The 20,728-nt window shown below is 56.7% G+C and overlaps 2 protein-coding genes across 3 annotated transcripts in view; both read right to left on the bottom strand.

Moving 5' to 3' along the window:
- Nucleotides 1-4,257: 4,257 nt before the first annotated feature.
- Tcf15 (transcription factor 15) lies at nt 4,258-9,738 on the bottom strand. The gene is made up of 2 exons (XM_078051567.1): nt 9,111-9,738; nt 4,258-4,685 (listed from the first exon to the last, which is right to left on the bottom strand). Exons 1-2 carry the CDS (start codon nt 9,627-9,629, stop codon nt 4,611-4,613), a joined length of 594 nt encoding a protein of 197 aa, XP_077907693.1. The 5' UTR covers nt 9,630-9,738; the 3' UTR covers nt 4,258-4,610.
- A 733-nt stretch (nt 9,739-10,471) lies between these two features.
- Srxn1 (sulfiredoxin 1) overlaps nt 10,472-20,728 on the bottom strand; it is a 36,442-nt gene continuing 26,185 nt past the window's right edge. For both annotated transcript variants that reach the window (XR_013439614.1, XM_040276555.2), the window contains exon 2: nt 10,472-13,948. Coding sequence is in view for 1 of the 2 variants with exons in the window: in XM_040276555.2 (XP_040132489.1) it covers nt 13,772-13,948 (177 nt within the window). In the remaining variant the exon portion in view is untranslated. The remainder of the gene's footprint in view (nt 13,949-20,728) is intronic.

Genomic DNA, 20,728 nt, shown 5'->3' with positions numbered 1-20,728 from the left:
GCCCTACTGGCCTGACCTGTGACCCTGGGCCCCCTGGGAGCCCAATCCCAGGCCTGTGGGGTCTGAAAGTCTGGTCTGGATTAGACACGCCGAGAAGCAAAGGCTGCCCCCCCCACCCGAGCTGGCCGCCTGGTGGGACCTGAGCTCACAGCTGCTGAGACTCACAGAGACATAAATCATGGTGGCAGGAGGCTCGGGGGTTGGGACCACCTTAGCCTCCTGAGGGCCACAGAGGCCTGAAAGTCAGGAGCAGGGAAGCCTGGGTCCCCTGGGAGTATTATCTGTCCTCGTTAGATTAGCTGAAGGGTGGGTCAGCGGGGCCAGGGGACCTCTTGGGAGACCTCGCATTGAGTGGGCCAAGGTCCTGGCTTCTCTAACTCCTCATTGTGCATTCACAAACATGCAGAGGTGACAAGAGCAGCGTGGAGAAGTCCCTTACGCCCTCACCCAGGGCCACCAGCATTCACCAGTCGTCACAGTTGCTTTATCCCTTTTCTCTCAATTGCCCACGGTTTACTTTTTCCTGACTCTTTTGAGAGTATGTGGCCTACCTCAGCTCCTGTGTCCCAGAAGGATCCTTAGTTCTTAAGCACAAGGATATCCTCTTACATGACCACGGTCCTGATAGCAAATTCAGAAAATTCACCTTTGATACAACATTTTATTGCTCACATTCTAATTTTGTCAACCAATAACGTCCCCTGGAGCATCCCCCACCCCATAGCACAGGATCCAGTTCAAGGGCATCCGTTGCATGTAGCTGTCAGGTCTGGGCTTCGGATGTCAGAACCACGTGAGGTCAGACAGACAGCAGGAGGAGAAGGTGGGGAGGAAGGTATCAACTCGAACCTCCCAGAATTGATGCTTCTGTAGACCCTCTAATTATAGAAAGCCCTCGAAACAGTGCGTTGTGCTTGGGGGCAGTGTGTGTGAGATGATCAGTGCGTTGTGCTTGGGGGCAGTGTGTGTGAGATGATCAGTGTGTTGTGCTTGGTGGCAGTGCGTATCAGGTGGTGTGGCTGGGGTTGGTTATTCCATGTCCCCTCAGCCCTGGTTTTCTTCTCTCTGGACAACGTTGCTCCTCTGGCCCCAAGTTGGCCTGGAGAACCTTGGCTGGGCTGGTCCATCCTGGAAGGGGAAAGTGTGGATGGTGGGGGAGGGGCAGTGTTAGGAAAATCACCCCCAGAGGTATTGGTCCACAGCTGTGCTTCTTCCAAGTCACATGGATGGAACTGACCTTCAGCTCACTCATGGACATTAACTGTCCCCTGCCCAGGAAGACAGTTCCAGTGCCTCGTGGAGCACTATGCAGCTGTGAAAAAGTATGGACCAGTTCCTTGAACACCAAGGGTCTCTAAGAAGTATTAGTAAAGGAGAAACAAAAAATCCAACTATAAAGCAAAGAATCTAACATGCTTTCACTTGGGTGAAAAATCTGTATAACGTATATGACCTACATGATTTCCCTAACTGCTGACCCTCCCTGCAGGAGCTCCTAAGTCCCTGCATCACAGTAATTGCCTCTGAGAACTTAAACTGAGTGGCTGAGAGCAGAGGAGACTTCTTGTCAGTTTATTCTCTTTTGTGGCTTTTGGATTTTGAGCTCTGCAAGTGTATCATCCATGTCAAAGGAGAGGCAATTGAGAAACCCAGCGTAAGCAGGAGTGCTGGCCCCAGGATCCCAGGAAGCTGCTAACTGCATTTCTTGACCTGCTGCCTGGGCACACAGGTGCGCTGAGTTGGCGGAAATTCACTGTGCGGTGCTTTGGCAACTTGTGCACTTTCCCAAATATATGTTATGATTTGATAAAAAGTTGTGTTTTTTTGGAGGGGAGGAGGGGGTACCAGGGATTGAACTCAGGGGTGCTCCACCACTGGGCCACATCCCCAGTCGTTTTAATATTTTATTTAGAGACAGGGTCTCACTGAGTTGTTTAGCACCTCGTTTTTGCTGAGGCTGGTTTTGAACTCGAGATCCTCCTGCCTCAGCCTCCCGAGCTGCTGGGAGTATAGGCATGTGATAAAAAGTTCTAACTTAGCATGCTGTAGATGTAGAGTGTACGCGTAACGAAAACCCCATGGGCTCCACACTGTGGTGATTTCTAGGATTTGGAACATATGAACCTATGAACTCCCCCCCCCCCATCCTGTGGTGCTGGGGGTGGAACCCAGGACCTTAGCACATGATAGACAAGTGCTTGGCCACTGAGCTACCTTCCCAGACCCGTGTTTGAACTTTTTATAATGAAGACATAAGCAGAGAAACCTACAAATATTTTTTCAGACATAGTAATCAGTGTAGAGCTTTCTGGAAGGACCCACAGGAAACTGCTAATAGCAGAGGCCTTTAGGGAGGGGCCTCAGGGAGGTTATGGACTTTTCACTGCCTAGTATCTGATACAATTTGAACTTGAACCCTTTACTCAGTGCATAAATAATCTATTAAAAACTATTTAACAAAGCAAAATAAACACTCTTCTTTCTGTTGTAATTGCTCTTGCTGGCTAGAGATTGGGCCAAGGAGGCTCAGAGGGGTCAAGCAACAACCCCAGGGTCACCCAGCAAATCTGGTGGCAGAAGTGGGCCTCCAGCCCAGAGCACCCAAGTGTCTGCCCTGCCCCCATTCCCAGGTTTCCTGCCATTGACAAGGTCACAGTCCTTTTCCTGTGGCCTTGCCAGAGGCTGCCTGTACCTGGATCAGGGTAGGCGCCGTGAGAGCAGTATGCTACCAAGGGAAAGTGCAGCCCATGGGGACACAGGATGGGCAAGACCAGGCTCCCTGGCACACCAGGGAAGTGAGGTAGAGCTGCTAGAAAGCTCTCTGGTGGACAGGCACCTGGGATCATCCTCCTCCTCACCGCATGCAAAAGGGGTTAGGTGTGCTGGTTTCAGGACTGGCTGCAACCAGCACTGGCACTTCTGACCGCTCCCCTGCCTGCTTGGGTTTTAGTCCATCAGTGACAAAGACCAGGTGGGTCAGGCTCTGTCCTGTGGCGAACTGGCACAGCAATGGTGCACAGGATGCTGGGAAATTGTTGATCTGCAAAATGGGCAGCAAAATGGGCAGATTCAGGCTCGGTCAGAAGGGCAAATGCACGGGAGGGGGGTGCCAGGCACAGGGAACAGGGGCGTGGACGGTGGAGCAGGACTGCCTCGCGTGACCCACACAAGTGTTTGTGAAAAGAAAAAATAAAATAAAAAATAAAAACCAGGTATGTGGATGCACCTTGCTAGGTTAAGGCAGCTCGGGCCTCTCCCTGCCTCCTCCTCCCTCTGGCCTCCTGACCTCCTTTGACCTTAGTCTCCCAGGGACACAGGCCTCACGAAGAGCACCTAGAGTTCTGGGCTCAACTGACCCTAAAATGGTAAACCTGGTCCCCACCTCCAGGGCTTCTGGGGGTACGCTCGGGGCCCTGGGGGCTGGCACTCCATCCAGGCAGGGGCAAGAGCTGCTCTGAGCTTTGAAGGTGGCGTGTCACCCCACCATGTGCCTTTGGGCGTCATTGGTCCTCAATCTTCTCAGCTAAAACAAGGTAAGAATGTCCACTGTAACACACCCATTTGCACACGAGGAAGACGGCACACCTGCCCACCTCCCAGGCAGTGAAGGACAGGTTCAAGAACGGTGCAGTCCTACGAGGGAATGTGAAGCAGCTAACAACGGAACAAGGACACCCTTCCTGTCCCCACGTGGGCTGGGAGCAGGCCTCATTAACCCAATAAGTCCCGAGTTTTCAATTCTGCAAACAGAATACATACTCCAATATTATTTCAAAGTTACCCTTAAGCTATCGTGGCTCAATTTTAAGTTTTCACAGGTGTTCCACATCCGGGCGGTGGGACAATATGGGTCAAAGGAAAAATTTTTTTAAAAGGAAGCAGAAAGTCGTACAGTAGCTATGATCTGTGTCCTTGCTTGATCATTCGTAGGGAATGGGGAGGTCACAAAAAACTGGTGTCGGGGGCACCCTCTGGGAGGACAGGAGAGGGAGATTTTCCACCTTTATGTCCTCTTGTACCTTTTGAATTTTTAAACCATGGATCTAGCCCTTATTCAGAAATAAATAAAGTTTGGGTTTCTGTAGGCAGCACACCACACACCTGAAGGTTGTCCGCCAACACTGGGAGAACGGGAGTCGCGAGGACGGACTGGCCATCTCTACTTCTGGAGAGGGGGCCCCGGCCCAACCCAGCCCCCGCCTGCGCCCAGGGTCCCAGGGGGGGTCCGCCTTGAGTCCACTGTCCACAGGCCCTTCATTCCTCAGCTGGGAACGGCATCTTTTATTTAAAAATACTTTTATCTTAAGCTACCAATTCTCGCTCACACACGCCACACTCACACACAGACACGCAGACACCTCTGTCACCAACAGTTTTTCCCCAAAGTTCCACCTTGTCTCTGACCCGCCAGGCCTCAGTGGGCTGAATGGGTCCTCACAGCTCTCCAGGGTGGAGTGGAGACGTCCCAAAGGCCCTGCCCGGCCGTTGTCCCTGGTCCCTACACAAAGGGGTGGGTTCGGCTTCTGGGGTCTTCTCCCCTGTGCAGCCAATGGCTGACTCCCGGCCTCCTTGGGTGTCCTGTTTGGAGCAAATTCCGCAGGGGCCCTGGCTCATCTCCGTGGCCCTCGAAGGGGGGCCACTCCCCTCACCTTCAAGCAGCTGCCTCCCAGGTCACGACGGCCACCCTGAAGGAGGGAACAAAGAGGGTTAGGAGATGAGGTAGCCCACTGTGAACACTGGAACTAACCTCTATGTCCAGCAGTTGGGGATTGGATCAGTAAATCAGAGTTTAGCCATTCACTAAAGAAAGTTCTCTGTTGTAAAAAGCAGAAGAAACCCTATGCACAGTCAGGGAAGGCTGAGGAGGGACACTGTTCAAGGGTAAATCAAGGGTGGAACTGAGTGAATAGTTTCTTTTTGTGGGGGGTACCAGGATTGAACTCAGGAGCACTAGACCACTGAGCCACATCCCCAGCCGTTTTGTATTTTATTCAGAGACAGAGTCTTCCTGAGTTGCTTAGTCCCTCACTGTTGCTGAGGCTGACTTTGAACTTGTGATCCTCCTGCCTCAGCCTCCCAAGTTGCTGGGATGACACGCGTGCACCACAGCGCCCGGCTTGAGTCAATACTTCTGTAAGTTGTGGTTTCTAGAGAGAAGTGCATGTGGGAAATGACCAGTGGGAGTTTTTAGAGGACGGGGATTTCATGATGAGGAGACAGGAGAGGGGGGAGGCCTGTTCACTGTGTGTGTGTGTGTGTGTGTGTTACCTTCCTCATCCTTCCCCACATGATCTATTGCCTTAAAGAAATTGAAACATGACCTCCATTCTTAGTCTCCCTTGGCTGGGAATATGCTCTCAGGTCTTGTCTCCCTGGGATTTTTTTTTTTAAACTCTTGGAATCACTTAGTACTTCCTGCCTTTTTGGGGCGGGGGCATTCACTAGGGCAAAACGCAGAAAGGGGAGACAGGTCTCCCGTGCTCCCCATCTGGCTGGAGGTGCTGGGAGGGCAGGAGAAGGCCTCCCTTCTGAGGCTCCATTTGTAGCTCAGGGGCTGGCACGGAGCAAGCACCAGCAGGTGACTTGGAAGCAGTGGTGGCCATTGGAAGATGAGCTGATGGTGGGGCCCCTGAAGCCACCAGTCCCCCGCCCGACAGGGGCAGTCTCTACCTGCCCTGCCATCCACAGTCTCAGGTGGATACACAGAAGCCAGAGAGGTCACGGCCTCCCTCTTTTGAGGCCTCCAGCGTTGAGTGAGGGGCCCAGAGCCACCCAGTCGGTTGGTGAGAGCAGGCCTAGAAATCCCTGTGGCCAACAAGTGGTTCTGTCTCCAGGACGCGAGGCTGCACGAAATCTCACTGTAAATGCTTGTCGCCCAGAGGACGGACCTGGCGGCCTCTCGGCCTGTCTAGAGGACTAGCAACCAACCATCTGGGAGCTCTGTCGCCTGCCCCCCTCGCTGGGCCCAGGTTGGGGCAGATCCATCCAGATGTGAGCCCAGCCTCCCTGGAGGCTCTCTGGCCCAGGGACAGCACGTTCACTCACAGGCTATTTTGAGGGCTGAAGCCATAGTCCCAGCAGAGCCTGGGGCTTGGGCTTCTCAGACAAACTCTGGCAGGAGTGGCTGCGAAGGGTGGCTAGGGACAGGGGCGGTGGCGGTGGCGGTGGGTGTGGGGAGGTAGAGTGTTGAGGTTGGGAACATTCTTTGAGCCTCGGGGACGGGGAGTGCCACCTCCCACCCCAAGTCTGAAGATCTTCCGAAGACTTGGTCCCATTAGAATATTGGGACCTCTCTGAACCTCAGTTTCTTGATCTATGAAATGGGGACAGATCATTCTCCTGGCTGCCCCGGCCACAGTCAAATGTGAAGAGAGCCCTGTGAGATGTCCTTCCTGGGCCCCATGTGTCTCACGAGAACTTAGCACCAAGGGTCTAGGGGAAGCACTGTGACCAAGAGGGACACTCCTGGCCTTTCATTCCTGCCATGGGCTTCCTGTTGGACCCTGGCTAAGTGGTTCAGCTCAGGGAGCCCCGGTTTCCTCACCTGGACGGGGCGTTGCTCTGTAAGATGGTACAGGTTAACAAAGGCTCCTCAGCCCAACAGGGAGAGCCCAGGAACACGGCCACTGTTCAGTAAACGTCCACAATACGATCATCGGCATCATCTGGCCCCTGTCGCCTCTCCACCACCTCCTCCTGAGTTGGGCACATTAGCGGCCTCACCAGAGCACCCTGTCCAGCTCCCACCCCAGGTAACCAAAGGGTAACTGGGTCATACCCAAGAACCCCTCCCATCTACAGAGGGCCACGCCTCGCCCCCAGTTAGCCAGGTGTTCCAGGGAACCGTTTCCATAGCCACCCCAGCCCCAGACCAGCCACGGAGGGAGGTGGTGGCCCCAGGTGAAGGGATAGGGTCCAGAACCTTGGAACTTGCTGGGCCTCAAAGCTCAGAAAGGAGTGGGGGGGCCCTACGACAACCAGTTTTCTTCCAGCTGCGTCTTGGAGGGACCAGGACTGGGACAATCACCCTCCTCGCTTACTCCCAGAGGGGCCTCTGGAGTTGAGTGTGGCTTCTGCAGCCAAATTTGGCTGGGTTCTTGGTCGCACAGACTGACTCCCGGGAAGCAGCCAGGCCCAGGCAAGGTCCTGTGAGCTGCAGGACAGGCCAAAGAGACCCAGGCAGGAGCCCCCCGCCTGCCTGCCGGGGGGGAGGCGTAGGACACACACCTTCCCCAGGGCCTGCAGGTGCGGGGCCCTCCCGTGGAACTTCTCCTACTTCCCAGTCAGTCAGGCCTGAGTTCGAATCCTGACTCCCTCTCTGGCTGTGGGTCTCTGAAGTGGTGGCAGCATCTCTAAGCAGGCGGGGACGGTGTGGGGTGTCTAAATGGTAACTCAGACTTAGCAGAAGACAGCTGTCACGTCACTGGCCCATCTCTGAGCGCCTTCCACCACCCACCACCTGTCACTTCTTCCCACTCCTTTCTCTAGCCCACGATTTTGGACCTAGCTCCTCAGGGCCCAGCTTCTAGAACACTCTTCCCTGCACTGCCCTCCCTTGCCTGTCTCTGTCCCCAGGCATTCTTTAGGATTCAGCACAGAGGCCCCTCACCTCTCGTCGCAGGCCTGGGCTTCTTCTGACAGTCCCTCTGTGCTCCCTCTCTCCTGCCATCAGACCACAGCACCCTTGCCTTCATCTCCCCACCCTGGCCCTGACCGCGGGGTGGGGACCCACGCCTGCCTCTCGGGGTACACCCTCAGAGCCCACAGACACCAGCTGCTGGGAACTTGAGGGCTGCCGAACTGTACGGAGGTGACCAGTGGTCAGGGGGATAGCAGAGGGCCCAATCGGCCCTCCACACAGGGGCCTGAAGACCTCCCCTGGTTCCCAGCCCAGTCAGCGGCCCTAACCACAGCAAGGAGCAGCAGGGACCCTCGAGAGGGTACAAGTAGGAGGCCAAGAAGACTGACTCAGAGAACTGAGGCACCCAGGGGTGAGTAGCCACCTGAGAGTCTGATGAACCGGAAGCAGAGGGTTTGAGACTTGAACAGAGAGGCCTCATCACCAGCACAGCATGGAGCCAGGGACCTACGTCAGCTACAAGAACCAAATTCCAGCAGAGTCAGAGGACCCTTTCATTGGCCATCAAAGGCCAGGAAGGACTCTCTGAGTCTCAGTTTCCCTAAATGCAAACAGCAGCTCCTGAAACCCAACACTGTCACACCAGACAAGCCTCCTTACTGCCGGAGGAGCCAAGGCCAGGAAGACAGAGGAACTGGGGATGAAGCGGGTTCCTCGGGGCCTGGGCACATTTTCAGCCAGGAGGCCCTCTGGCAGCCACCCGCTGCTGCTCCCCACGCCTTGCAGCCCGGTTCCCAGCCTTACTTTGGCCACCCTGGGGGAAGCCTCTTAACCCCAGCTCTGTCCAGCTGGCCCAAAGGCGCCTTCTCCCAACACTACATCCTCTATTGGGGGTTGGATGCTCTCAGGGGACACCCTTCTTCCTCCAACTGCTCATCCGCTGGGTACTTCAAGTGGGAGGTGTGTGTCTCCATTTCTTTTCAGTCTCCTGCTCTTGGATCAGATCTTACAATGGGGGACAATTAATACAAAGTGGTAGCCCACGGCAACACATCCCCAATCAACCCAGCGTTGCATCCCGTGAATATAGGCATGCGATTTCGTCACTCTGAGCCATAGGTCCCTCTTAGTGATGAAGTGAGGGGAAACGGGCGAGCCAGACTGGATTCTGTACCAAGTAAAAAAGTGCACCGGCGGAGCCAGCATGGAGCAAAAGCTCAATAAATGATGGTCTTAGTTATTCTTTGCTCCTGCCCTCTTCCCAGAAGAAAGGATGTCCCGGAACACCTTTAGCTGCAGTGGGGATGTCTCAAAGTTAATAAAACCAGACCCGGGCTCTGGGCTCCTGAACGCTTTCTCTTTGGGGGGACCTTGAGTGGCTCAGTTCCACACTCAGCCCTGGGTTTGGGACACCGCGCGGTTTCTCCCTCGCCTTAGGGGGACTCTGCTCCTCTTTCGCTCCCCGAGAGACTCGATCCCCGACTAATTCTGCTCCTCCTCGCCGCCCCGTTCAGGAGCGCGGTGCACTCACCCCCTTGCGCTGGTTGCTGAGGCAGAAGGTGCAGATGGAGCGCGGCTGGCGGCCGCCGTCGGCGGCTGCGGGGACAGTGCCCTTGGCACTGCCCGCCGCACGGAAGCACGGCTGCCCGTCGTCGGCCGCGTCCCCCAGAAGCAGCACGTTGGCCAGGTGCGCGATGTAGCTGGACGCCAGGCGCAGCGTCTCGATCTTGGACAGCTTGCGGTCCACGGGCTCGGTGGGGATGAGCGTGCGCAGCGCGGTGAAGGCCGTGTTCACGCTCTGCGTGCGGTCCCGCTCCCTCGCGTTGGCCGCCTGCCGCTGTCGCACCACCACCACGGGACCCGCGCTGCCGCCCGCCCGCCGCCCGCCCCCGGGGCCCGGGCCGCGCCGAGCCGCCTCCAGGCCTTCGCAGCAGCCGAACGACTGATCCGACGCGTCGCTCTCGCTGCGGTTCTCCTCGTCCTCGCTCAGCAGCCGCACGTCTGGGTACAGCACGTGCGCACCGACGGGGCGCAGCAGCGCGAACGCCATGGGCGCCCGGCCGCGTCCCTCTGTGAGCGGTGTCCCTGCCTCGGCCGCGCCCGCCTTGCGCTCCCGCGCGCTCCCACGGCCTCGCCGGCCGCCGCCTTATAGCCGGGGGAGGGGCCAGTCGCGGGGCGGCCCCGGGCGGGGGCGGGGAGCTCCGCCCGGGCCAATGGGGAGGCGCCCGACGTGCCCCGGCCAATGGCGACGCGCGGGTCTCCCCAGTTCCTCAGGTTGAAAGCTCCCCGGGAGCTCGAGGCCCGCCCCGAAGGCTCTGGGTCTCCACTGGCGGGCCGGACAGATGCTGGGGCTCTGGGTGGCCGGAGTGGAACTCAGATCTGGCCTCCTGGTCCTCAGCCTCGGCGGCTGGGAGTCCAGGGGCGAGTCCCTTCTCGCTTGCCCGGTTTCCTCATTCAGAAAGCGATTGTCGCCGACTTCCCGCCCTCACATTCCAATCAGCGGTTTGGCAACTTTCTGGTGTGATTTGGGGAAGGGACTTTTGACACTCGAGCTTCTCAGATCGCCCGCATTGTGACCCAGCAGTTCTGGAACGACGCAGGAATCTCACTTTGTACCAGCCCTTGGTAATGGTGTTGATGTCCGTGGGGAACATTGGGGAAAACTAACCTTTCCCAAAAAGGACTCAACCGTATCACCTCCCCTACGACAGTTTTGAAACACACACACGCACACACACACACACACACACACACACACACGCACACACACACACACGCCAAGATGAAAACACACACACACAATACATCAAAACACACTAATCGGTCTCTCTCCATTATGGAAGGATGTGCATTTAAAAACTCTTGTGAAAACAACAACAACAACAACACAAATCCCAGTAGTTCCATTCTTTCATTGATGAGTTCAACAATATTAGTTGGCCCTACTATGTGTCAGGCACGGTTTTAGATCAGAGGATTCCGATCTGAACGAAATAAACTCTCTGCCTTCGGGGACACTCGGGGGGGTCAGCGCTGAGTACTTTACGGTGCCCCACTGAGGTTGTCGCATGACCCGACTCACAGGTAAGACAGCTGGCCTTTAGCTACAGGTAGCTGAGCGGGACGGCAGCTTCAACCCGCCTGGCCTCACCACCTCTCCGCCTCGGCGCCCCCTCACACACAGGCTGCGTCCCTCCAGCGTGCCTGTTTTGGAGAAACTTCTGATTGGTCACCCCATGTCTGCCCCATTCCCTCCTGGGAAGCGTAACTGGGCTGATGATGGCCACGGGGATCCCTAGGTCACCCAGACTGGCTCCCAGCTCCATCCCCGGACTAGCCGAGTCGGCATCCACTGGGCCTTGGAAAATAACTTTCTGTTCAGCTGCAGTGGCTGCCCGTGTGGCAGAGAGAGGATGCGGACGGGAGCGGAGGGGCTTTGAGGTGCTTCGGTCTCCCCCGAGCCTCCTTCCTGGAGATGCCTGCCCCTGGGTGGCGCTGAGCTTCCCCCGCCTCCCAGCCCCGGGCCGGAGGGCGGGGAAGGAGGGCTTCCCTGGTTGCTGGGAGAGGAGTCCCTGAACTCGCAGAACCCAAGGTCGGCGGGAGCCTGTTCCCACACCTGGCTTCCCACCTCCCACACCGCCTGACCGTGACCCCAGCCGGGCTGAGCTGGGGAGGAGGAGTCTGCACGCCCCCGTCCCCCGGGGCCAGCCCCACACGCAGCCCGGCCTGCGGCTGCTTCCTGAGCCGATGAGTTATTACGGGGAGATTTCCTTCCCTGTCTGCGCCTCCGCACGGGGGCTCCCAGCCCCCTCCACTTTCGCTTTCTCCCCCTGCTCTGGGCTCCCGACCCCCAGGCTGTTGAAAATTCCTCCGCTCGCCCCCTCCCAGGCCAGCGCAGGGCTGGGGACGGCAAACGGGGCGTGAACTGGCCCGGAAGGCGGGAGGGGGCTCCTGGTGGCTTCATTCATTCGCTGCTCCTGGGCAGGTTTGGACACAAGGGACCCTGGGAGTAAACCAAAACCATGAATGAGTCTGAGGCCGGCGGCTCCAGCCCGGGGAAGGCCCGCTGTAAACAAAGCACTTCAGGACAATGAGCTAGAAGCCGGTCAGGGTCTGGCCAGGGAGACCCGGCGCCGGCTCCAAGGTTCGCTGCCTCTTGGAGTCTGATTTTCCTGCTTGGAAAGCTGGGGACAAACACGGAGCCTGTAAAGCCAGCTCCTCTTAAGGCTGAGGCGGCAGGATGGCAAGTTCGAGTCCTGCCTTGGGAACTTAGCAAGACCCTGTCTCAAAATAAAATAAAAAGGGCTGGGGACGTAGCTCCGGGGTGGAGCACCCTGGGTTCAAGCTCCAGCAACAAATGCAAAAGCAACACCAGAAAGAAACCTGGGGGGCAGCATCCCCGAGTTTGTGCCAAGGAGGCTGGGGTCTGCCCCAGGGACACCCGCAAAGGGCTGAGCATGGCGCAGGGCTCCTGCCCTTGTGGCTGGGAGCAGCGTGGGGAGTGGGAGGCCTCCTCCCTGTTCTCAGTCCACCTACACAGGGGCCTCAGTGCCTCCCGTTCTCTTTCCCCTACTTTGTTCCCGCCCTTGGCCTCTTCTCTATCCCTGGAGCCCGCTCCTGCCTGGCACCACGGTCACCGGGTGCACCCACGGTGTATTCCCTCACTTCCTTTGAGTCTTGGCTTCCATCTCCAGGAGCTCCTCCAGGACTCCGGTTGTTTCTGCCTCCCACCTTCCGCATCCCCGGCCCTCCTTTCCCCTCTTAGCCGGCTTGCTGTCTCTCCATGGCATTGGTCGCCACCCTTCGTTTATTTATTTGTTTACTCTACAAATTTTAATTGGGCACCTGCTATGTGCTAGGCAACCTGGGTACTGGGAATAGAGCAGTGAACAATTCCCTTTTTTTTCTTTTTTTGCCCACCCTCTGTCTCCCTTCACTGGAATCCAAGCTTCATGGAGCAGGAACTCTGTTTTGCTCACCTCCTTCCTGCTCATGGCAACCTTCTGAGGTGGGTGTTGTGGTTCTGCCATTTTTCAGATGGAGAAACTGAGGTTCAGCAAGGAGAGAGGGACTTGCCCAAGGTGGGACAGAGGACGGGTGGGGGCAAGTTGGCCTGGCTGCAGAGCTCTTGTGTCTTCCCCGTGACGTCACCTCTGTGGCAGCCCACAGGCTCCTGGGAACTGAGTGGGAGTCTGCTGAGCAAGAAGAGGAGGGCCCTACAGGCCACCGGGCCAGCACAGGACTGCCCTCCCGCTGGGTCGTGGGCACCCCAGCTTCTGTGCTACGGAGGCACTTGTGTTTTCTTGAAAGAACCAGCTTTGCACACTTCTGAGTCTTTGTCCTGGCTGTCCTTCCCAGGTGAGGCCAGTCCCCTTGCCTCAGACCAGACAGCCCTGATCCCCTGCCAAGGTCCCTGGTGGCTTCTCGGCAGCTCTTGTCCCTGTGTCCTGGGGAAAAGTCTCGTAGTGTGCATCACGTCACACGGTGACTACCTCCATCCTGAATCCCCTCCCATCTCCCACAGGACCCATGCTACTTTCTTTCTCTCTTTCTTACTTTTCTTTCTTTCTTTTTGGGGGGCTGAGGGAGGTGGGTGGAACTGGAGATTGAACTACCACGGAGCTAGATCCCCAGCCCTTTTTATATTTTATTTTGAGACAGGGTCTTGCTAAGCTGCTGAGGCTGGCCTCAAACTCTTGATCCTCCTGCCTCAGCCTCCCAAATTGCAATGCGCACAGGTCCATGCTAATATTCAGGGTACATGTCTTCCGATGTGTGTGGGTCTTTATAAAACATAGATGGTGCTCATTTGTGTGAGCGGGTCATGAATATACACCGTGGTAGTTTCCATAGATCTTTCTCTTAGGCTATTTTGTTTTATTTTGTGTCCTCCGCATCGCTCACTGTGTGGAGTCTACCCAGAGTGTGTTGCTTCTGATTGCTGACTCTCATCTGCTTGGTGTTTGCAGATCACCAGCCTCCTCTTCCCATTCTGTGGTGAGGGACTGGATGCTGGTTACCTGCAGCTTCCTCCTCCTAAAGCAAAGGCTGGTGCATGACTCTCAGGGGCTCCCGAGCGTGTTATGCAGAATCCGCACCCAGGGCAGGATGACGGGGGCCCAGAGAATACACATCCGTAGCCCAGTATCACCTAACCGCACCGTACCATGACTGTCCCTGTCCACACGCCCATCAGCAGGGCATGAGGGGCCCCTCTGCCCACGTCACCCTGGCATTTGGAATCGGCCGGCTTCCCAATGGCAGAGAAGGGGGTTGTTTTCCACTGTATTTCAGGGTGCTCGCATCCAGCGCTAGACGGTGAGCTCTCCAGGGCAGGGCTGTCCAGCCCTGTAAGCCAGGGTCTGGCACCTGTGGGCAAGAAGGAGTGAGTGAGTGATGCACAGCTACCATGGAGCCCCCCGCACCTACCTTGTACCAAACCTCTGCCTAGAGACGGGGGGACACACGTGTATGTGTGCACAGGGGGATTGACAAGTCCTACATCTTGACCAGCTTAGAAGAAAAACCCCAGGGACAGCATCTGGGGAGGACCCACTGTGTCAACAACTCGTGGGGATACGCACCCAGACCTCAGGTTTCACCAGACAAGACACAAACCTTCTCTCTCTCTCTCTCTCTCTCTCTCTCTCTCTCTCTCTCTCTCTCTCTCTCGTTCCAGGTGTTTGTTGGCAGGGCTGGTCTGGTCTCCGTGGTGTGGTGGCCAGCCCCCAAGGGTGCCCCATGATCCTTGCCTCCTGCATTTACTCCACGTACAGACCCTCCCCCATCAAATCAGATCTGATTTCTGCAACCAAAGGAGTATGGCAGAGGGGACAGCAGGGGACTCAGGAAGACAGGGAGCTTCAGCTGGGTGTGGTGGTGGGCACCAGTGGCTCAGGAGGCCGAGGCGGGAGGATAGCGAGATCAAAGCCAGCTTCAGCAAGGGCGAGGCTCGAAGCCACTCAGGGAGACCCTGTCTCTAAATAAAATACAAAATAGGGTGGGGGGTGTGGCTCAGGGGTCGAGTGCCCCTGGGTTCAATCCCCAGTATCCCCCACCCCCCAAATAAATAAATAAATAAATAAATAAATAAATAAGGCTGGGGAGACCTTGCTTAGGGGCTAAGCGCCCCTGGTTTAATCCCAGTTATGCCCCCTTCCCCCCAAAAAAAGACATGGAGCTTCTGTGGTCTTATTCTCTTGAGTCACTCCCTCTGGAGACACAGTCACGGACCGTGAGGAGGTTCACACCGCTCGTGGAGAGCCACGTGAAGAGCAAGGAGGCCCCAGCCCCCAGCCAGCACCGACCGCCTCTCCAGCCACAGGGGTGACCATCTAGGATGTGGAGCCTGAATCCCTGACCCTCAGGGACCCTGGAAAGTGACAAAGACAATCGGGGAAGGTCCAGGAAGAAAGGGAAAGACGATAAACAACCACAATCAGGAATCGTCAGGTGTGTGTGTTGTTGAATTTCCCACCCAGTGCCTGGGACTGGGAGTCAGAGCTGTCACTCAACAGCCTGCGGTTCCTGGGGCGGGGACTGCCCAGGCAGGTCATGTGCACGCAGCACCGGGGCTCAGTGGTGGCCTGGCTTTGCCACTGTCTGTCCATGCCCAGCGCCTAAGACAATATCGTTGAGGGTGCAAACCCCTAAGAGTGAGGATTTTTTTCCCAGTTTAATTAATTTAATATTATTTATGCAATTAAGGAACAGGTAGTACATTTTTACTTGTTAGAAACCGATCTTTCTATAATAAAATAGATTTTAAATTCAGTGTATGTCATCATTATAATTTTTTGGGTGGGGGGACTACTAAGGCACATCCCCAGCCCTAATTTTGTATTTTATTTAGAGATGGGGGTCTCGCCGAGTTGCTTAGAGCCTTGCTTTTGCTGAGGCTGGTTCTGAACTCTCAATCCTCCTGTCTCGGCCTCCCTAGTCACTGAGATTACAGGTGTGCGCCACTGCACCCAGGTAGTGTATGTTATTATCACTGCTAAAAAAATCTTAGCTCTTGTCTTAGTTTAAGGCTTTTTTAAAAAAATGCACTACTAGATCACTAAAGAAGATGGAGTCAGGGATCCAGGCTCTGTATATCCTTTTGCTCCAGCATACATGATTTCTACTCCCTAGGTGTCTCATGGACCAAAACAGCTGCTGGAGCCATTCTGTCTGCATCCCAGCTGGCAGAAAAAGAAGAAGGAAGAGCTATTTTGGGTTTTGAAGAGTTACAGTCTTGCTTCACCTGCATCACAATGGGAAGATCTTGTCATTAGACCACTGTGACCCAAAGGGAGGCTGAAGATGCAGTGTTGAGTGCAGGTGGCGTGCAGGCAGTGGAGTTCTGGGTTTCTTAGTAAAGAGGAAAGGGGAATACGGCAATCTGTGCCACCAGGTCATCCCTGGAGGTGATGCAGAGTCACGTGGTCTGTTGGCAGAGCTGGGAGCCCGATGGGCCTCAAGTCTCGGCTCTGCCACTTACGAGCGGGTGATCCTGGGAAGTGGTCTGTTTCCCCATCTGGGAATCCAGGACCCCAGTCGCCCCTCGTAGCGTTGCCTGCCGTGAGGATGAAATGAGCTCCTGTCTGTCCGTCTGTCCGTCTGTCTGTCTGTCCGCAGTGCTTGTGGGACAGTCCTGCAGTGCTGTGGGCCGGCAGACATTCCTTCTGGTGGCTGTCTAATCCTCCCAGGGTTCTTAAAGGGACGAGAAGCTGGCCTGAGTGCTCTCCCCTCTCGCCTCCTGCACTGGAATCCTTAGAGGAGAACCAAGGCCCAGATCTGGGGCTTCAAAGCCTCCAGACACAGCCATTGAGTAAGGTGTGGGATGAACTTACAAACCGCCCGCGCGGAGGACGGCTGGGGGCTGTTCTGTCCCTGAGACTCCGCTCTCCAAGGGCTGAGGCCTGATTCCCTCCAGGACCCAGCCCTCCAGTGTCCCTCCAGGTCCCCTCCAGGTCCCCTCCAGGGTCCCTCCAGGGTCCCTCCAGGGTCCCTCCAGCGTCCCTCCAGGGTCCCTTCAGGGTCCCTCCAGCGTCCCTCCAGCGTCCCTCCAGAGTCCCTCCAGGGTCCCTCCAGGGTCCCTCCGGCGTCCCTCCAGGGTCCCTCCGGCGTCCCTCCAGGGTCCCTCCAGGGTCCCTCCAGGGTCCCTCAGGGTCCCTCCAGCGTCCCTCCAGGGTCCCTCCAGGGTCCCTCCAGGATCCCTCCAGGGTCCCTCCAGGGTCCCTCCAGCGTCCCTCCAGGGTCCCTCTGGCGTCCCTCCAGCGTCCCTCCAGGGTACCTCCAGGGTCCCTCCAGGATCCCTCCATTGTCCCTCCAGTGTCCCTCCAGCGTCCCTCCAGGGTCCCTCCAGGGTCCCTCCGGCGTCCCTCCGGGGTCCCTCCGAGCATATTTCCTTCTTCTTTTCATATTGACTTCTCTTGGTGCCAGGGATTGAACCCAGGGCAGCTCTCCCCGAGCCACACCCCCATTCCTTCCTGTTTTGTATTTGGAGACAGGATCTGGCTGAGTTGGGAGGCTGGCCTCGAACTGTGAGCCTCGTGCCGCAGCTGGGGTTCCTCCCTGGGCCACGCCAGGGCCGACTCCGGGAAGGCCTGCTCTGGAGGATGCCCAGGGTTTTCCAGGATAAAAGCGAACCTGGAGGCGGGGCGGGGGCTCAGGGGTAGAGACTCGGGTGTGAGGCCCCGGGTTCGATCCTCAGCGCCACGTAAAGGTCACTGAAGATACCATGTGCCGGTCTACAACTAAAAAACATTAAAGAAAAAAAGCTGATCTGGGCCGCTGCCCCGCTCTCCGGAGAGCCGCAGCCCGTGTGCCTGGTCCGGGGCCCGAGAGGTCCTGCAGCCAATGAGCCCTTCAGTCCCGCCTGTTCTCCCGGCTGACGACCTCGGACACCTGTGCCCACACCTGACAGAACAAGCGGCACAGCTGCCCGGCACCTCTGCACCTCTGCGGCTGTTCTGGGTGACGTCCACATTGGCGGGAGTCCTGTGTCTGTCTGTCTCCTCTCCCTCCCTCCCTCCCCCCTCTCTTCCTTCCTTTCTCTTTTTTTCGGAGTCTCACCAAGTTGCCCAGGCAGGCCTTGAACTTGCCATCCTCCGGCCTCTGTCTCCAGAGTCCCTGCAGCTGTGCGCCACCGCACCTGGCTTCCTATTCTCTCCCGAGAGCGTGTTTGACAGGTGCAAGGTGGGAGAGGCCTGTGGGTGCGGTGGCCGGAGAGGAAGGCCACCAGGGGGACGTCTAGGCATCCTCGAAGTCCTCCTCCCTAGAATATCACTGGAGTTTTACGCACCAGAGAAAAAGGCACTTCCTGTGCTTCTCCCAAGGAAAGGACAGTGTCAGTTCAGGTAATAACATCATCCAGAGGCTACGGTGTGCCAGGTGCTCTCCCAGGCTCTTTCCCAGAGCTTCCTGAGGGAGGTGGCCTGGGTCAAGTTAAGGGGGGTCTTAGCTACCTCAAACGAGGGAGCCCCCTAGGAAGTTTTTTTTTAGTCTATCCTGCGAGGTCCTTGGCAGTGCTGGCACAGAAGATGCGTTTGTGGGTTGCTCTTCAGGGTTGGAGGCCAACACTGCTGTCTGTCTACACGACCACCACCTCCATCAACAGAATCCCAGTTGGTCTGGGTCAGTAGTGGGCCTCAATAAAATCATCTTTGTTCCCAGCCTTCCGTGCAGCCAAGGGTGGCCACGTGGCTCAGTGACGTGAAAATGGAAGTTCCTAGGGAGGGCCTACTTGCCCAATGAAATGACAGTCACCTGAGAAACGATTTGCTTTTTATCCTTCACCTTTTCCTGCCTGGAATGGAGATGCAATTCCTGGTGGTATAGCAGTCAGTTTGGGGCCATGAGGATAAAAGTCACAGGGTAGTTGAGTCCTTAATGATTTCTTTGAGCTGCCACAGGAGTCCCCAACCTCTTGAAAAATGAAACACTCCTATTTGATGGAAGCCACGATGTTAGGTTTCTGTTACATGCAGCGGAATACAAGCCATGATCAGTCTATGCGGGTCTGCAGTGCCCAAGGCGTGTGCCGTGGCCATCCGTGGCGCGGCCCATGCCGGGTGCTGAACACACTGCTTCACGCCCTGCACCTCGTTTCATCCTCTCCGTCCTAGAGTCCGTGTGGGAATCATCCCCGTGTTACAGGAGATGGAACTGGAGAGCTGAGAGGTGAGGGGTGTGTCCAGGCCTGCCCGCTGGGCAGGGGGGCCGCTCTGAGCCTGGTCTGTGTTCCCAGTCACAGAGGTCTGAAGTCACCACCCCCGTTTCCCTCACCGAGGTCCAGATCTGTTCCCCCTCCTCTGAATCTGAGGGGCTCCTGGCTACTTTGACCGAGGACTCTGGCAAATGTGACCCTCCGTGACGTCACAGGAGGCGACGCAGCTCCTGCCTGGCGCTGAAGGAAGCTTGTGGTCCCTGGCAGCCTTCTTGTGCTCAGGGGCATTAGACACACTTTGGACACACGTGGGGCTTTTTTTTTTTTTTTTCCGGTACTGGGAACTGAACCCAGGGCTGCTCTGCCACTGAGCCACATCCCCAGCCTTTCTTATTTTTTACTTTTGAGACATATGGCTTAGAATCTTTCTAGATTGTTGAGGCTGTCTTCCAACTTGCCATCCTCCTGCCTCAGCCTCCTGAGCTGCAGGGATAACAGGGTGCGCCACGGCACTTGGCACACGGGGCCATTTTAAAACCGCAAAATCACCATGAAAAGCATGGAAACTTGCAAAATGTGGCAAAAAATAGCCTGCCAAAGGGACACTTGGGCATGGCCTGAGCCCCCACAGGAAGACTGTGTGTCAGTTTGTCTGATGGCCGCGGGGGACACATGCAGGGGGAGTCTCAGATTTTTCCTCACCCCTCACAGATCAGCTGCCGACCAGGAGAACGCCAGAGAGCACTGATCTGGGGATAAATCTCAGCGAGCAGGGAAGACGCCGGGTGGAATCTGGGAGGAAGGATGGACTCTGTGATTTAGTAGGCTCAGGGCTCGTGGCCCTGACTGGTAACTGGGAAGGCAGGACGCAGGCAGGTGAGGAAGAGTCCCAAGAGCGTCCCTCTTCTCATTTATCAAATGTGGGTGACAAGGCTCCCCACCCCCGTCACGTATTTGGAGGGAAAGAGTAGTGACCACAGCAGCTCGAGGTATTGGGCAACCAAGCCGAGCGGTTAGTCCTTGCCACCGCCCTATAGGACAGTTTACACAAAAGGAAGCTGAGTCCTGGCAGGATTTAGGGACTTTGCTGGACATCGACAAACGAGCGGGGCACAGTGACACGCTTATCCTCCCAGCGACTCGGGAGGCTGGGGCAGGAGGATGGCAAGTTGGAGGCCAGCCTCAGTAACTCAGGAAAACCCTGCCTCAAAATGGAAATTAAGGGCTGAGGGTGTGCCCAGGGGTAGAGTGCCCTGGGCACACACACACACACACACACACACACACACACACACACACACCCCTTTCCCCCAGGACTGGATCTCAGTGTTCCCGGCTCGCTGGCCACACCTGCCTCCAGCCCTTGTCCCCCGGGTGCGGGGCTCTCCGCCCAGCTTGCAGCTGGCCCACGGGGAGCGGCTGTGCTGACCACGACACAAACCAGGACCTGGCACCTTCCAGGCAGCTTCACCAAGGGCGGGGCATGGGGCAGGGAGGGTTCCCTCCTACAGAGGGTTAAGGCCGCCGGCCTCCTTGCGGCTGAGCGGAAGTCGGATTTGAGAGCCAACGGGGCTCTGGAGGGCTGTTTTTCTTCTCCGTTTGTCTGCTGGTGGCTGCCCATAAACCCCCGGAACTGCCCGCTGCCCGAGGAACTCCTGCTGCTCAGGGAGGTGGGGACACAGGTGGGGGCGGGGGTCTGGCCTGGCCCTGGTCAGAGCAGAGACCACCCATCTACTATTATTATTATTATTATTATTTTTGGTTCCAGGGATGGAACTCAGGGGCACTCCACCACTGAGCCCCTCCCCAGCCCTGCTTTGCATTTGATTTAGAGACAGGGTCTCACTGAGTTGCTCAGGGCCTCCCTGTTGCTGAGGCTGGCTGTGAACTGGCGATCCTCCTGCCTCAGCCTCCCCAGCTGCTGGGCTGACAGGTGTGCGCCCCTGCACCACCATCTTATCAGAGCAGAGAACACCCCTCGTAGGGCCCCACCTGCA

Source organism: Ictidomys tridecemlineatus, chromosome 5, assembly GCF_052094955.1.
Source record: "Ictidomys tridecemlineatus isolate mIctTri1 chromosome 5, mIctTri1.hap1, whole genome shotgun sequence".
Taxonomy (NCBI): Eukaryota; Metazoa; Chordata; class Mammalia; order Rodentia; family Sciuridae; genus Ictidomys; species Ictidomys tridecemlineatus.
Note: the sequence above shows the minus strand (reverse complement) of the source record. Positions and strands in the feature narration are given on the sequence as shown.

Coding starts and splice junctions, on each gene's coding strand:
- Tcf15 (XM_078051567.1), bottom strand. CDS start 9,629: ATGGCGTTCGCGCTGCTGCGCCCCGTCGGTGCGCACGTGCTGTACCCA. Junction 4,686..9,110: donor TCAGCAACCAGCGCAAGGGG/GTGAGTGCACCG, acceptor TCCCTCCTTCAG/GGTGGCCGTCGTGACCTGGG.